The sequence below is a fragment of the Mytilus trossulus genome, chromosome 13 (genome assembly GCF_036588685.1).
Source record: "Mytilus trossulus isolate FHL-02 chromosome 13, PNRI_Mtr1.1.1.hap1, whole genome shotgun sequence".
Classification (NCBI taxonomy): Eukaryota; Metazoa; Mollusca; class Bivalvia; order Mytilida; family Mytilidae; genus Mytilus; species Mytilus trossulus.
Genome location: NC_086385.1, coordinates 47742432 through 47760579, shown reverse-complemented (window position 1 = coordinate 47760579; position 18148 = coordinate 47742432). Strand labels below are relative to the sequence as shown.

Sequence of the window (18148 nt, the reverse complement as noted above, 5' to 3'; positions counted from 1 at the left end):
ATTGGCTTATAAACTGGACCCCTGTTGTGTTCACTTATCGCTACACTGCCTTCGGTGCGAAGCTAAGATAGAACGGTGGACCAGTTTAATTTGCTTGGAGACGTTTCGGCCATGAACTCGTTCGGTCGTATGTCGTTTCCTCCATACAGTAGTACACTTGTTCGGCCTTGGTTGTTTCGGTCCATTATACACTATTTTCTTTTCATAAAAAGAATTAAGTGGGAAGTAGCCATTTATTATATATATTTATACTATTTGACTTTCGTAATAAAGGTATAAATTGAAAGTGAAAATGCAGTATAAGGAAAATATGTTTTGTTTGTTTGTTCGTTTTTTCTTTTCTTTTATGTATCCTGTAGACGTGTGGTATTGCATTACAGTAGTAGTTCAAGAAATCAAATTTCATGGATGAAGACGACACAAATATTTCATATCTTTATTGGTCACTCCATGATCATCAATTACTAATACCAGAAACATATAATTGTATTATATGTCTCTGCTAATACATAACAAGAGCATTCAAATCAGATAAAGTACTAGAATAAGATTACCATGATTACATGATTGGCAATATCAAGCACTGCAACAAACAGAAAGATATACAACAGTAGCACACAATACAGAATACACAAACAAACCAATAAATTCGAGTCATTTGACATAGTATGTTGATTGGCAAACACAAAGTACATAAACACAGGATAAGTTATCATTCACTCGGAGTCGGAGTCGGGTATGTGTGCTGGACCAAGAACAGATGGTGCGTACATATACCCAATCTGTTTGGAACGCTGAGGTTTTCAGTGTGTTGGCGTCTAGCCGGTCCCATAAGTCAACCAGTTTACCGGCCCTGCATTTGGCGATTGGTCTCTTGGTCTCTCTTGTTGGTACCGGGCACTTCAGTGCTGGAAAAGACTTCATAAGTATGATTTACTTGTGTCTAATCCATTTTGCTTTAATTAATTCAGCAAATGAAATATGTTTAAACTAAACTTGCTACTTATATTACTAACGAGTCTGTGGGTTTGTTTTACGGTCTTGAAATCTTAACGGAAGGCGGGCACTTTCCTTTACAAGTGAAGATGGGTCCGTCCAGCTTTGCCAGTGAAGCGCCTATTCCATCCTGCAAGATAAGAAAAGAAATGTTAAAAGTTGCAGTATATACACATAATAGAACTTAAAATATACATGTGTAGTAATGCAATTGAAGTGGATAAATAATAATTGAATAATTATTGATAACCGAATCACTTACGTTTAGTACATGTATATTCAATTGGATTAAATAAGTGATCAATTAAGTGTTTATAGGTAGCGCGTATCGGGTGCATTACGTTTGCGCGCATTTGGGGATTAAAATGTTTTACATTTGCGCGCATTAATTTTACAGGTAAACTCAGGTAAAAATATAAATAAAGATTAAATCAAATTGTTATTGACTACATATTATTTTTATGTTCATATAATAAATATGACTATCAATAATATTATTAATTTTGAAAACATTTCTTAATTAAGTCTTTCCGCTTTTCTGTGGAAAGACTAATTGTTTTTGTTCTGATTATTATTAACTCTTTCCACTTTTAATTTAAATTAGTTTGTGAAGTTACACCAAGGTACAAACATGGAGTTTCGGCACGTACCGACATGTAATGTGATGAATTTATCAATACTTTTTCTTTTATTAAACACAATAGCTATATGTTTTAACATTTAAAATTTTCATCTGTATATATTTTTAGGATTTAGTGCTAGCATAATAAAACGGACTTATCTTGCTCGAAATCCCACTTCCACCTCATCGTTGGTGAGAAGGGAATTAAGACTAATGGAATGAGTACTTATACTTGTAAATAATTCAACAAATTATAAATAAATCAGTATTATTACCTGTATGTTACCTCAGTTTTTCCTGTCCAAAAAATGCGCGCAATTGTAGTCAAAAGCTGCGCGCAAACGTAATGATTTTTGCGCGCAAATGTAATGGTTATGCGCGCAAACGAAATGCACCGCGCGTATCGTAATCATGGGAATAAACCAATCAATTTGTTAATTAATTTAATCATTTAAAAATATGGCAACTTTTTGTTCAATAAAAATAACGTTTTTGTAGAGTTATTTCAAAACTTACCACATGTTCTTCATCTTCATCTTGAACAATTGGTTCCCCTTCCAATACTCATGGACCATTGTAAAATCATGCATTATAAAATGTTTAGAAAACAAACAATTTAAAAAGATTTTGTGCTCAATTTTTGTCGAAATGAAGTTATGAATGGGTGCAATTTTGATATCAATAGAAAGAATCTTGCGTCGTTTAGAGATCGGTTTAGTAAAACAGGTTCAAAATTAAATTTGTGGAACCAAGGATTTGTATAGTAATACAAAATATTGGTGGAACTTTATATTTGATTCGAATACATAATTGAAACTTTTGTTTGTTTCTCAAATAAATAAGGTATACACAACTGTGTCAAAATAGGTTCAGGTATTGGTGCAGTTTCTTGTCACAGTTTCATGTGTTAATTTATTAACCAAATATAGAAGACAATTATATATAATACAATTGTATCATATGCATGTCAAAAGCAGTGTTAGAACAAGATACACAGTGCACATATAAGTCTATATCATAATTTTGACCAGGCCAAAATTAAAGCAATGTATAATCAAAGTGCTGGATAGCACATCTGGAAAGTTTGCAACTTTAGCTGTGTATTATTCAAAAAAGGTTATAGACGTGTATTATTTCGAATATGTATTTCATTACAGCTTTGATGTTTCAAACTAAACCATTGTCTCGTCAGTAATTATCAAAAATCTCTTTTTTATGTTTATCATAAAAAGTTTTGATATTTTCTCATGATTGCAACCTTAAACTGCCATGCCTGTAGATCTAGAATAATGAAATATACCTGCAGGAAGCTCTGTTAATTTCTTTAATTACCCATGTCATGCTCAACTTCAAGGGCCTGTGAATAAGTATTTTTCTATTGGTTTAATGCCTTCATATTTGTTTTTAGTAAATTAATTGTTCCACATGTTTCATATCGGGGCCTGTTAAAAGCTTTCAACATGTATATGGTACAAATATTTCTCATTATTGACGACCTTTAAAGTGGCCTCTAGTTATTAATACATTTTCATTCTTTGAAATCTTTTGGATAGCATTGGTTCTTTGCAAAAATACTGCATCCTTACTTATAAATAAGACAGTTACAGTAACTTAAATCAATACAACTGTTAAGAAAGTGAATTTATATTAAAGGCTTTTATCAAAAATAGGGAACATGTCCATGGGACTCAAATGATGCCCTCGCTAGCATTAACGTTATAAACTCATGAACTGTAAATGTGACACTACCAACATTTTTACTTGATCTGAATTATTGGTTAATAAACATTGTTTATTCATTCTAATTATACAGTATTGTGCAATAGAATTGTAAGATCTTGACATTTGTTTTGTGTCAGAAACCAATGTTACGTCACAATTTGATCGCAATCCAAATTCAGAGCTGTATCAAGCCTGAATGTTGTGTCCATACTTGTCCCAACTGTTCAACAGGCAGGGTTCGACTTCTGCAGTCGTATAAAGCTGTGCCCTGCAGAGCATCTGATTTCATTTGTAACAAAGCATAACTTTAGAGCAGTAAAACTAAATCCACAAATTCAAACTTGATCAGTGTGTGTGGTAATGAGAATTGTGTATAAGTTTCATAACATTTGGTTAGGACAAACTATACTAATTAGAGAACAGAAACTTAAATTTCCAGCCACTTTTCTTTTTGTAAAGTCGCATTAAACGCTAGAATGGTACAAGTTACGCAACAAAATTTCAAACTTGACTTGTGAATTGTGGTTATAAGCATTGCGTATCAGTTTCAATCATACAATTTGGTTCAGGAAAACTAAAGTAAGAAAACAGAAACGAATTTTGGGATATATACGGAGGTACTTATAAGTAAGGGAAGAATGTACATACTTACAGAAGAACAAGGATAAAAGTCAATACGGAGGGAGCATAACAACAGCAGTATGACCACATGAATAAAAGGTTTATATATACGCTAGATTTTTGTTGTAAGCCTACTAAGCCATTCGTTTGATATATTATGGTAATCATTGCCTCTGTGTTTGGATGACAAAGCAATTGAATTTCGAGTAATTAAATAGGGCAAGCTATGCACATATTTGTCTGTAATCTATATAAATTTTTGAGGTGAAATGCAGCCATTTAAGCCAAAGGGTAAACATCATCATAATTTCAAGAACGTTAATCAATTCTACAGCACTTGTCTTCATACCCTGAGCTATGTTATTCAAGAAGTAGATGCTAACGGTAAACCTGGTTGCTTTTAATATGGATGCAATATGATACGCATTTGCGATAATACACCAGAGGCAGAGGTGGTATGATGTAAATTATTGGAAGAAGACTGAAGAAGAATTGACGTTGGTCAATGTTTGTCTGCTCTCAGTTTAATCCACTTGAGAATGCTGAACGAGTGAAGGCCCTTACATCCACATTGGGATGTATTACAAAAAGTTTTAGAAGATTTTTGGCATCAAAACCTTTGAAGTTTCGATCGATGTTTAGACAAAAACAATGCATTTTAAAATTATTCTTTTTTATGAAAGCCGGTACCGTATTTACCTGTACTCGTCCACTACTGAGACATTAGACATACAATAAATTATCGAGTATTCTATATTCTATCCCCTGTGTTTTGTTATAAAAACCATTATCCGACGGCTTGCACCTCATTCCCGATTTTTTCGATACTCTCGGGCTTTTACTGACCACGTTTACGTACGTACATAGTAAACAGGTAAAAGTAGAGCCGAAAATGTTCATTCATGAAATTTTCATGAATGAAACTGACGCAATCTGGCGTAGATTTCTTGTGATTTTCTTTTCAGCGTATGGCAGATCCGTGAAGTAGTGTTTGAGATACTCATTTTCAAAATGAAGTTAAATTCATCTGAATCGTCGGTGAACATTCAATTCTTTTTTATTAATGCTGTAAAATTTTCAGTCAAATGAGAAGTTACTCAAAATTTTAAAAGAACCTTCCAAGAATCAGAATTCAAACACTAGTACTAAATTATCTCGGATCAGAATTAATGGCGAGAATCTGTCACCATAAGTTTGAGGCCGATGGCTATGGAAAGTAGCAATAGCAAGCTATAGCAAACTTTCCAAAAACTAAATAAGAGGAGGACAATGTACAATGATATAAACCAAGTTTTATGACATCATCATCGAACCGCAATCTTGTACGTAAAACTGTCTGTTTTTAGAAAACACAGTGGTCAAATGCAATGTCTATTAGTTATTGATAAATTTTAAGAGATGCAGGAATTATAATCATCTTACATATTATCATTATTGTTTTAGTATGGTCTAATTGTTACACCATAGCAGTGTCCACAATCCTGAAATCGTCTTCGTCATGCAGGCTATATGTAAACTGCCATACAGATTGTGTTTGTTCATTGTTTAAAGCCTATACAGTGACCTATATTTGTTAATTTCTGTGTCATTCGGTCCATTGTGAAGAGTTGTCTCATTGAAACATACCATACCTTATTTTGTATAATAGATAGTCCACGTGGACTGTTAAAGAGAGCTTCAAAAAATCTCTGGCAATAATCAGATTACTACATGATATACGAGGGTGGGGATTTAGGGCGTTCTTCAATTTCTTTTTTTCATTTTGCTTATTGTTTATTTTTTCGTACACTCTGTCTTTATCACTATGTAAAACACCATATACGAACTTCGAACTCTGAATTGCCAAAATATCATGTCTATAAATTATGCTTTTTAATGTATTCTTTTAGCTAGGTTGTTAACCCGCTGTCTGTTATACTCAGTACTATATTCTTAATCTTTTATCGATCAATCTGTGTAACTGTGTTGTTGTCTGCTCTTTGGTCGGATTGTTGTCTCTTTGACATTTCTGTTGTGCGGGAAAGAGGGGGAAAGCACAGAGTAAGGCAGTTGCCTCCCCTTTCCCGTTGAAGGGTTAAATGTGTTGTTGTTCTCTGGTTTACATGTTTGTATTCTCTATTTAACTACGATAATTTGGGGGGGGGGGGGGGGGGGGGGGGCTATCGTTTGCGTTCTTTCGAGGCTCCTGGTGAATAAAAGAAAGATGTCAATATATGTTTATTTCTAGTCCAACCATACGAGTAAATTAATCAAATACAATAATATGAAATAAAAGAGTTTGATTCTAAAATGAATTTGAATTAACAATTATCGAAATAATTTATCAATTAACTAAAAATAGTTGATCATGATATTTACGGTAACTTTAATAAAGAAAGATTTCCGTTATAAAATTTTTACATTAAAACATTGCTAAGGTTTCTTTTAGTTTTCCATTTAACAAAAATTATATTAAGTTTACGATCGAACCTGGTGAATAAAACAAAGATGTCAATATATGTTTATTTCTAGTCCAACCATACGAGTTTGATTCCTTAAGGTTTCCTTTTTTAAACCCTAAGAACACGTGTTGGTTGGACTTGTTTTATTCACCAATCAAAATGACTTTTAGAAAACTTATTTTTATAAGGACAGTTTCTATTGGTTATATCTCTTTTACATTATTCATATTTTTGCATAATTTGGGGTTACTATTTTTAATTACTTAATACTTTGTTTTTACGGCTATTAGGGGTTATTTTGGTTAGATTGAATTCTAAGTGAACAATAGAAAAGAATTAGTTATATTTGCTAAAGGAAATACTTCTAAGAGTTTAAGCTGTCAAACCTTATTTATATCGCTAAGTGTCAAATAAGAAGAATTTCACATCTAATACTTATATATTAAAAGTTACATAATATTAAAGACTTTCTAATTATATCTTTTTATACAAAAAGCTTTATACAAGAATTACTTATTTTCTACAATTACCTAGAAGATTCCTTAGTTTTATATGAAATATTAAAATTTCTTTCTTTAAATATTTTACCTTCATTATATATTCCCCGCAATTTACATTATCAAGTTTCCATACTCAATTTTATATCCATATCCATACTAGACTGTAGTAAACTATCAAAAACTTAGTAACAAACTTGATGACTATTTATTCTTTCAAAATAAATAAAACATACACAATGTGTTAAAACTTAAAAGTAAGGGGAAAAAAACGTAAAAGAGTTTTGGATAGGCAAGTCACAACGTCTTCAAAGAGTTGCGAAATTGAGTAAAAAATATCATGAAATAAAGTTCGATCCCATATACACAAGCACTTCCGATCTGACTGCAAACATTTCAATGAATTTGATACACTAGTATTGCCCTGCATCTTTCTCTTTTCAGTTGTCCCTGTCAACATTCCGTGTCTGTCCGCTTTACCCATAAAATTGTTTTACCGTCAACCAGGGACTTTCTATACAACTAGTATATAGAAAGTCCCTGTATCAACTTGTATTCGTCCTTAATGTGGTTGAAACATTTGACACTACAGACATAAGAAAACAAATGCAAATAACTCTTTGCAGTCTCATGTGATAAGGACATGAATTTACCAGGCATTTATTCGTCATTGAGTCATCATAATTATTTCACGACTGGCACGCGCGGTACATCCGAGTGAACAGTCCGTCAGTACTTTGATTTCTTTTGAACTGTGTCATCTTTATAATATTCACTTGTGATAATATCATGCTGCATATGGGTTTTGCTCTTTGTTAAATGTTAAACTGTACCTCTTCATGTGGTCTTATGTGGATATTTCATTCATTAATTTGCTATTATTCATACTAAATTATATCCTTATTTTTTCCAAATCCAGTATAGTTTTTCTCAATAACAAAATTCTTCTTCTTCTTCTTTCTTGTTCTAGTATCTGATGGTATGAGGACTAGTGATGGGATTTGGGTCAAATACTTGCGCTTGTACATCATTGTACATTGCTAACGTTAGTAAAGCCTTGTTAGGTGGCGTGCTACACGTATAATTACATGTGCAAATTGTGTCCACAGCGAAATTTTGACGCATGCCTTTATTTTAACGTATGCCATGCCGTAAAAGGGTAGGTAACTGTCTTCCGGTCACTGCCTTCTCAACAGTATTGCCAAATGCCAGCTAAACACTTTCCAGCTTAAATTATCGTTTTGGCGTAGGATAATCGGTAAGAGCATACACCGTAGAACATTAACCAAATATTTAGTAAAGAGTGAAGCACTCGTTTTGCATGACACTGACGGAAAGTGGGGTGAGGTCTCTGAGACTCATATTTTGGAATCTTAAGTTTATAATTAGCTCTGCCTCTGGTTTACATGTTTAGAATTCTTAGTGATTTCAAAATATTTTAGCCACATGTCGGTTTGGCCCCTATATAATTATTATAATTATTATAAAAATACTTTTAAAGGATACAAGAGCTTAATGTGACGTACCCAAATTGCACCTATTTTGATAGTCCAAATAATTATGACGTCTTGAAAGGCTTTTATAATTGTTTGCGTCAAAGAAAAAAATTATAATAGCCTTACAAGACGTCATAATTATGACGTCTTGAAAGACTATTATAATTTTTTCTTTGACGCCTGTCGAAGTACATCATGTCACAGGCACTAGACGTTCTGTCAATAGCATGAAAATATTGGCAATGGGAATATATATGGACACTATTTTCTTCCCATTGCCAATATTTTCATGCTATTGACAGAACGTCTAGTGCCTGTGATCATGTACATGAAGTAAGGTGTCAAAGAAAAAAATTATAATAGCCAAATGATAGCCTTTCAAGACGTCATAAATATTTGGACTACTATTTTGACAGTTTTTTCAACTATGTTCTTTTTATATGATCAAGACAAAAGTTTCCATTTTGTGTTTATTTTGTAGCCGTATTCTTTAAGATACAGGTACACCAATTTGATTTTAAATTCACATGGAATCATTTTGCTTGATGCATTATTGCCAGCTATATAACAATAAATATATTTTTAATTTACGGTGGGATTTGTTATTTATTTATTCTAAGACCTTGTTTAAAGCCTAAATAGGATTTTCAAATGGGCTCGCTAATTTGCAACAAGAAGAGTCAAAAAGCAACAAGAAGAAAAATATAAGTGACCATGGTGACAAGAAAAAAAAAAAGCTACAAGAAAGTTCATTTACTACTAAACCATGTAAACAGATTTATGGAAAATACACCATTTGATTAATATACTTGAGCATTGAGGGTCCGGTTAAAAAAATTAGAAAAAAATTACTTCAGTGGGTTAATCATTTTGTTAATGTGCTGCCTTGCAACACAGAGGTCCTGGGTTCAAGTCCTGATGGAGACAAACAATTTTGTAACAAAGTTTCTGCTCTCCAGCTACATGTACATGTTCATAGTCTTGTCTTCAGACATTTCAGAAAATGCACTGCAAAGGATACACACTTGTAAAGTACTATTATTGCCCATAGCAAGCTAAAATTACCTGCAAGAATGTAAATCATCCAGAATGCATTTGAAAAGTTTTGTCTGTAATAATTTTTTACTCAGTTAAACAGAAAATTCTGACAGAACAAGAGGAAAAGGGGCAGATCTAGCCATTTTTAAAAGGGGTTTTCAAAACCAGGACAAAAAAGGGGGAGGGTTTCCAATCTTATGTCCCCATTCAAATACATAGATTGACTAAGAGGTAACAGGAGGTTCCAAGCCCTAGAACCCCTCTTTCCTGAATCTGCCATGGAGGAAGATTTCACTGTAGACAGTTTAAAAAGAATGAAAGATATAACAGATTCTCCATCAACCATTTGTTAATTTTTTTTTTATCAACTTCATTTTTGAGCAGATTGGTACATGTATTAGACAAGAGGGATGGAATAGGGGGTGTCATCCCGATATCCTGAGAAAGAAAAAATCATTCCTGGATTCTGACAATAAACATTTTAAAGAAACAATCGTAAATTCCTACAATTACAAACACCCGATATCTCAACATTCTCAAAAATATCTTCAAGGGCGGATCCAGTCATTTTCAAAAAGGGGGGTTCCTAACCCAGGATGAAAAGGGGGGGGGGGGTTCTAACTGCTAACCATATGTCCCCATTCAAATGCATTGATTATCCAAAATAAAGAAGGGGTCTAATCCCCAGAACCCTTCCCCAGATCCACCACTGAACCTTTTGTCTCCTATAATTTTTCCTTAGTTAAAATCAATCAAGATGAACATGATGATCTGGAGATAAAAAAAAATTGTATGTTTTTCTAATTTCAGAATTTCAGAACAGTGAAACAAAATGTCTGACGATTCTGCCTGTCTGTTTAAAGTGGTAGCTGGTGCAGCTGTCGTTGGTATCGGCTTATTAGTTATTTTACTACCAATGAGTTTCCATGGAATAAATTATTATGAGGTAAGTGGTTATTGTTGCTTAATCTGATTGTAGTACATGTTCCTTGTTTAAGGTATCAGTTAATCAGGGGTAATACTTATACAAGTCATGTTTGCTTGAAGATGTGTAATAGTATTTATATTGTAACCTGCATAATCCAACACCTGGGCTGAGTATTCCAACATCCCGCTTTAACTGACATATTTTCATGGTCCGAAATTTGCCAATTCTTGCAGAAAACCAGATCCAAAAATAAAGATTCAAAATTATCTGGATGTAAGCAACTATTGGATATAGATTGCTGTATCCTTCAACAATGAGCAAAACCCATATCACTACCTTTATGAGCTTTGAAAGTTCAAACAAATTACAAATGTGTAATCATGAACAAAGGAAGATAACTCCTACTGAAATTAAATTTTACTCCTTGTTTTAAAATTCCGATAGGGAAAAAAGCAGTGAGAAACTCTAAATATAGCTTGCAATATCCTTTATTTTCACAGATGGGATTTAAGAGACAGAAAAGTACAGGTACTGTTAAACTGGACAAAACTTACGAGAGTGGACTGCACTTGATAGGACCTGATTTTGAGTTTAAAGTTTTCCCTGCAGATAGCCATGATGTTAACTTGTATAATATTAAAGCCTTTACTTCCGATAAACTAGAGGTTTGTATTTAAACATATTTTATTCATTAAGATATGAAAAGGATTAGGCAACTGTCAAAGTCTATCATTGTCTATGAAATCTCTCTATATTACATATACAAGGTACAAAATGTATAAATCAAATATTAACAACTGTATTTAAAATAATACAATATAGTGGAACATGCATGCTACTTATGACCACACTCAAGCAAATATATGTTAACAGTGTTAATTCCTAAATGTAAAGCATATTTAACTATATTTAACCAATATTGTAACTTGGATGGAGAGTTGTCTCATTGGCACACAAACCACATCTTCTTATTTCTATTAACATGATTAAAGCATTATTAAGCTTCAATGACAGGTGGCTTTAACTCCTTTCTTCAAGGACTAGGATTGCAAGTTTTCCTAACCTAAAATGGTGGTTCTCTCCTGGTAATCTGTCCTCTACACAATAAAAATTGATTTACTGTCAATTTAGAAATTAATTCAAGATCATAATACATGTATTATAACATTGCAATGTTGACATGACCAACCAAAATTTAAGAATAGCCACAGCAAATTTCAGAAAACCTTGATACAAATATAAATGTCGTACATGTATCTTATATCAGAATGTTTGTTCTTATGATTGGGATACTCAACCGGTCCCATCATTGGCATTACTAACAACCTTGCAATAATTTCTAAAAAATCAATAATATGTATTGTCTGTATGGAAAAGTTATGAATTTCAGCAGCAAATCATTTCTACTTTTTGTTTTGTTTACTGTTATCCTGAAACTTTTACGCTGTTTTGATTAAAAAAAACCCTACAGGGTATGATTAAATTAAAATCTTGCATCTTGACCCTCAATGCTCTTCAACTTCATACTTGTTTGGCTTTATAAATATTTTGATATGAGCGTCACTGAGTCTTATGTAGACGAAACGTGCGTCGTCTGGCGTACTAAATTATAATCCTGGTACCTTTGATAACTATTGACTTTCCAATTCATTATTTCTATGCCATATTTCCTCAAATCATTATATTTAACCTCAAAAGTTTGCCAATTGTTCAATAATGCATGCAATAGCTTCCAAAATTACAATATACTGTTCATGATGTTTTTTTGTGGCTTGCTTAATATATGCTATTGTACATTTCAGGTTAAGGTTTCAGTATCATTTCAGTATTTCTTGCGTTCCTATGAATTGTCAGATTTCCATTAATATTTGCCAATAATTCTTATATCATTTGCATATCTATAAATACTTGAATTGGATTGGTCCAATTAGAATTTTTTTCTTGGTTTACACTTCGATAAACCATATTTCCGAAACTACTTTCTTAATCTATTCATGCACGATACACATTCTTGCAGGGATATTGGGATTTTCAGCTAGTTGAGATTATAAAACAATTGCATAACAGTTGTTTGTATTCTGATGCATATATAATAATAATAAAAAAAAATGCAATAAAGCATATAGTAGCCATCAAAGTAATAATGTAAATTAATAATCGCGAATGTTTTGCTGAAGAATTATAAGGATTAAACACATTTTTTCTAGAGGTTATTGATGTGTAAACCGGGTCTCTAACTCACAAACTTCAGTTTGTGAGTTAATCGCCCCGGTTTACACATCAATAACCTCTAGAAAAAATGTGTTTAATCTTATATTGTACATTTCAGGTCAAGGTTTCAGTATCATTTCAGTATTTCTTGCGTTCCTATGAATTGGCAGATCTCCATTAATAATTGCCATTGTACATTTCAGGTCAAGGTTTCAGTATCATTTCAGTATTTCTTGCGTTCCTATGAATTGGCAGATCTCCACAACAAATTCAACATGGATTATGAAGATGTGATGAGATCCAAAGCTATAGATGCATTAAAGGTTTGTAACTTCATTCAATATTTGTTATTTGGCTTGTTTTTGTCATTTCAAAATTTTATGAAAATAACAAGTGCTGGAAAAAACATTGCATAAATGCTGTTTACACGTATAAATTAAGGCTAAAATTATTGCTATATCTTTACAAACTTACTTTTGATAAAGAACTGCTATGATTTACAGGGTGCTATTCCTGTGTACAATACCAGAGAGGTTGTCAAGAAGAGAAAAGAAATAGAAGAAGTTATCTACAAGGCTATAAGAGAAAGACTTGGAGGAATTTGTTGTGCACCACAAGAATATTGTAAATCCTGGAAATTTGGTATGGTTATTATGTTTATACCAGACTCTCAAAATCTTTTTTCTGTGGTGCTCATTGATGAACATCCGCTTGTTCTCACTATGATTTCGATTGACATACACCAAAAATATTGAGAATAGAAATGGGGAATGTGTCAAAGAGACAACAACAGAGCAGACAATTGTACTTTACAAGACTTAGGTGCCAGGTTAAAATCTTTTTATCACCACTTTGTAAGAGCACTGCTACACTTCTTAGTATACAATATTATATGGATAACATTATTGTTTTATTTGATAGATGTGATATATAACCTATCTATAAAGGTCAGTATTCTCTGGTCATTAGAGTGGCCTTGATGTACAGGTTTGCAATATGCTGACTATGCGGAATGGGCTTTGCTCATTGTTTAATTAATAAGGCCAGACGGTGACCTATAGTTGTTAATTTCTGTGTCATTTGGTCTCTTGGTAGGGACATCTGTGTCTACATAGACATGAAGTATTTCCAACTCGTTAGCATCTGAATCCCTCATACTGTGGAAGAATGATTTCTTCGTCAACTTTTTGAAGTCTAGTTGTTAATTTCTGTATCATTTGATCTCTTTTGAAGAGTTGTCTAATTGGCAATCATACAACATCTTCTTTTATATATAAATATTTGTTTTACAAGCACACGTATAAAAATTGCGGTTTTTATCCAACGCAATAATAGGTTTGAACGTAGTTTTCAATTTAGACTCGAATATATACATATATATTGTCATTTGATATACAAGTTTGACGGTTTTTACGATTATTAAATTACAGCTTGTCCCTTAAACTGTAAGAGTAGAGACATCTGCAACGATGACGATAAAGGTGTCTACGTAGACGTGAAGTATTTCCAGCTTGGTAGCATCAGAATTCCTCATACTGTAGAGGAAAGATTTCTCCGTCAGCTTGTTCTACAGGAAGAAACAGATAGGGAGAAGTTATTACAGGGAGCTCAGATTGTAAGGAAGCAAACTGACTTTGAGGTATGGAACCTTAAAAAACTATAATTCAGAAATTATGCAATTCATTAACCCCATCATACTTAGGAGAAGTTGGAATCATCCAAACTTTTGAATTTCCCATCATAATATAAAATCCTGATTAAGTATGTATATAAATGCTGCTTCAAAGTGCAATTCTTGATTAACTTTCATCAAGAACCCTAAAACCTACAAAAAGAAAGCCAAGGATATTTAAATAATGTGCAATTAATGGTAAATGGAAATAAGAAGAGTAGTTTTTGTCATCCTTGGAGTTTTACCATACTTCATATGCATGTTTTACAGGTTAGGGTAATAAAGAATAAAGCCTTAGAGCTGAGTGAGGAAGCAGAATCTACGTCTAGACTTTTACATGTTACAGCTGCTGCTAACTATACATCTGAGGTATGTTGATATACAATATATAATAGATCTTGTGGATTCATTCTATATTTTTAGTGAAATGTGATCCATAGAAAAAAATCAACCCAAGATCTTGAGGCTATGGTCAGGATCAGGGCAGATTGTTTTAGTCATTTCAATGGGTAGAATTAGGAGATAACTGTGACGGCATGAATTGGGGATTTGATGGTCGCAAATTAAGTTTACTGGCAATGCGTAAGCGGAGACAGTAAACAGGTATTTGCGACCATCAAATCCCCAATTGATGCCGTCGGAGCTTAAAATACAATATTTTTATCTTCATTCTAATAAAACTGACAGAAAACAATGTTAAAACATGTATTATAATCTGTCCTATGCTGTCTGCGCTTGCGCGTACGTCCCATAACATCAGCTGTCAATTGATGCCATGTAAGAAAGTGACGTTATCCAATTAAAATGAATGTTACAAACGCTGTTTCATTAGAATCATGGTTATGTTGCTGGAATTGTAAAGAAAACATTCAAAAAATATTTACCAATGAAAGTGAAGTTGTGTTATAGTTATGTTAACCCCTGGTCTGTAGGACAATAATCGGACATGTATACCTTGATCTGATTGGTAAAGCATGCACTATATTCACAATACAATTAATGTGGTACCTAACACTACAGGGAGATAATGCTGTTAATCACATACCTGCCAACTTTCACGATTTAGGCACGATCTTTGTCACGATTGCACGATCGTGTTCCTGAAAACCCCTCTAAAACACGATTTGGTGAAAATCTACACGAAAAATATTGTTGTTCCTGATTTTGAACTGTGTCCCATGGAGGACAATCGTGATCAGCCAATCAAATTGTATGTTTCTCTTGATCAAATTAATCAGCCAATCAAAAACGTTTTCTCTCAAGATTATTTTAACATGCTAGATATTGAACTTGTGTTGTATTCCTCTGCTTGTTCAATGTTGTTGGTCAGAATTGTAAAATCGTGAACATGGCAAATGATTTTTCAACTGCAAGCAGGTTCTTACACAGAATAAGAATAAAAGCATGACTGATTGACAAACTTCAATGATGCAGTACTACCATGAAGATAATAAATAGTAGTTTATTCACTAATTTATTGACATTACACTTACTGTAACATAATCTTATTGATGTATTCAATTTAATTACCAAATCATTTAAAGTATAATGTACTATTCATTATTTTTCACATGAACCCCCCCAAACATCGACATGAGGAATCCCTTAAATGAGGGACTTCCCTTGGTCAAGGGGTCATTTTAATCTTGTAAGAAAAAAAGAAAAATGTAGATTTAATCATTTAAAAATGAGAAATTCTGACATTATATTTGGAACAGCTTTTCTTAATGAAGGGTCCAATTATTTTGAATAATAAAGAAGATGTAAGGCCAAGAACATATTAAAATTCTTGGACATGTGTTGACCATATAATACCAGATAGATCATAAGATGTATAGTTCTTTGGGAAAAGTTTCTTCAAATAATATGAATGTGTGCTCATTTGTATTTAAAAAGTGGTTTTTAATGTCCTATCATTGAGGGGGTATCCCTAGGTGTTGTTCCCAACCTGATAAAGGTCTTTCTTTGTGTATAATTTTAAATTGGAAAAGTCAACAACTATTTAGTATCCTTACACATGAAAATAATTCCTGGTCTTACAGCCACATGTTCATATTTTCTGCTGATATTATAACTAGAGTCATGCAAACAAACTTAAGAAAAAGGCATGTAAGCTCATCTTACAAATATGACACTTTTTCTAACCCACAAAAAAACACACACAAAATAGTCGTCGCAAAGAACTGTAACCTTTGAAATTGTTGTCGCGCTCTAAAACCCCCATGTGCATTTTCAAAAGTTGGCAGGTATGTAATCAGCTAAACGTTTTAATTACTTTGTGATGTTAAGGGAATATTAAGCTTCTCAATGGTCAAAATAAGTGTGTGTCAAACTGCTATATAACCAGTGTAGTTTTCCTGATAAAACCATTGTTTAAAATGTTTTGAAATTTTTATATTTTTGTCAAAGTAAATACTTTGTTAAAATTTTATGAAAATTAAATGAGCCGAATTAATTTTAGTGAAGGTGTTGGGTACCACCTTAATTGAATAAAAAAGATCAAAGTTTACCTAAAAAATAAGCAAACTTACATTTTTATTCACCAAGCTTATTCTTCAATAGTTGATCTTTAAAACATATGATATATTTCCAGGTTGAAGGAGCTAGAAGTATTGGTCTTACCAAGCTGTACAACAATCTAGGTATAACCAAACAAGAACATAAGAATAGCTTCGACTATTTACGTACCCTACGAGGAATGGACAATATATGGCTGACTGTTGACTATCAACAAAAAATTATGGGAAATTTAGGTTCTAGATAAGTTACTGAGAATATTTTTTTTTAGATTGTTATGAATATTTTAACAGCTGGTCTACCTTCTTTACTGACACAGAAAACTTGAATTTTTAATTTGTGGTTTGTTTGTCATTTTTTTTTAAATATGTTTAATACGAAAAGATATAGTATCTGATTTCAGATATCAACATATTTTTCTTAGAAAATAAAGTCGATTAATTAATAAACATTTGGTAGAAATTTGTTCTATTTTTTATAATCACTTTTCAATGGAATTATTAAGGTCCATGCAAAACATAATTTTCAATCTAAAACATATTTTTTTACTTATATTCTCCTTTAATAATCCATGTAGGAGGTAAATTCAGTATTTCTGATGAATCAAAAAATGGTTAACTTAATACTAACAGTGCTTTCATTTTACAAAAGGTGCTACTGAAAAAATATTTATGTTTTTATACACTTTCATGGAATAACATTAGCAGAACTTTTTCAATGTGTGTGACTTTTATAGCTAATTCAAGGTCATGTATTCAAACTATTCAGTGTTTCATGTGACTTTCAAAGCTTCCTGAAGGTCATTATGTATTCAAAACAATTCAGTGTTTCTTGTGACTTTCATAGCTATTTCAAGGTCATAATGTATTCAAACCATTTCAGTGTTTTTTGTAACTTTTTATATAAAGCTGACCAGCTGATAAAAAATGGTTGTAGTTTATTTTGTTCAACATAAACCTCTTAACTTACAAACCTCATTTCTGTTGCATTCTGATGATTCCTTTTATTAATACTTATATAATTGACATATATTTGATATTATATATGTAGGACTCTTAAGTGCGATGGGGACGCTAAAGTACGATGGTCACGCTAAAGTGCGATGGTCTACCCTAAAGTGCGATGCCTCCATACGCTAAAGTCCAATTGTTCCGCGAAAGTATAGACGTATTAATTGTAGTTTGATTATGACGTTTACAAAACAAACCAAAAATGAATACACCGGAAGACAAATAAAGAATATTTGATTGACAACTGTTAATTAAACCATATGTCCATGACTTAATTTCAGACCTAACCGTGCTTCACTGGCTGAAGCAACTGTGTTTATTTATTTCGGATGCTGGAAGAACGTGTGTTCTGCAGTCGACCATTTTACTATGTAGAT

At 32.6% G+C, this 18148-nt stretch overlaps 1 protein-coding gene across 2 annotated transcripts; it reads left to right on the top strand.

Annotated features, from left to right (window-relative positions):
- The first annotated feature begins 8041 nt into the window (after positions 1-8041).
- Positions 8042-17805, top strand: LOC134695070 (uncharacterized). 2 transcript variants are annotated; one of them, XM_063556241.1, is made up of 8 exons: positions 8042-8157; positions 10252-10379; positions 10862-11026; positions 12776-12895; positions 13076-13214; positions 14003-14211; positions 14515-14613; positions 16838-17805. In XM_063556241.1, the coding sequence occupies exons 2-8, from the start codon at positions 10266-10268 to the stop codon at positions 17006-17008; spliced, it is 1017 nt and encodes a 338-aa protein (XP_063412311.1). In that variant the 5' UTR covers positions 8042-8157; positions 10252-10265; the 3' UTR covers positions 17009-17805. The 2 variants fall into 2 exon arrangements, with proteins under 2 accessions (XP_063412311.1, XP_063412312.1); XM_063556242.1 differs by having other exon boundaries at positions 8053-8157; positions 10244-10379.
- The last annotated feature ends 343 nt before the right edge of the window (positions 17806-18148 follow it).

Excerpts from the sequence above, each read along its gene's own strand:
- LOC134695070 (XM_063556241.1), top strand. The coding sequence starts at position 10,266 with ATGTCTGACGATTCTGCCTGTCTGTTTAAAGTGGTAGCTGGTGCAGCT. Across the intron at positions 10,380-10,861 it reads ATGGAATAAATTATTATGAG|ATGGGATTTAAGAGACAGAA; the intron begins GTAAGTGGTTAT and ends TTATTTTCACAG. Across the intron at positions 14,614-16,837 it reads CTGCTAACTATACATCTGAG|GTTGAAGGAGCTAGAAGTAT; the intron begins GTATGTTGATAT and ends ATATATTTCCAG.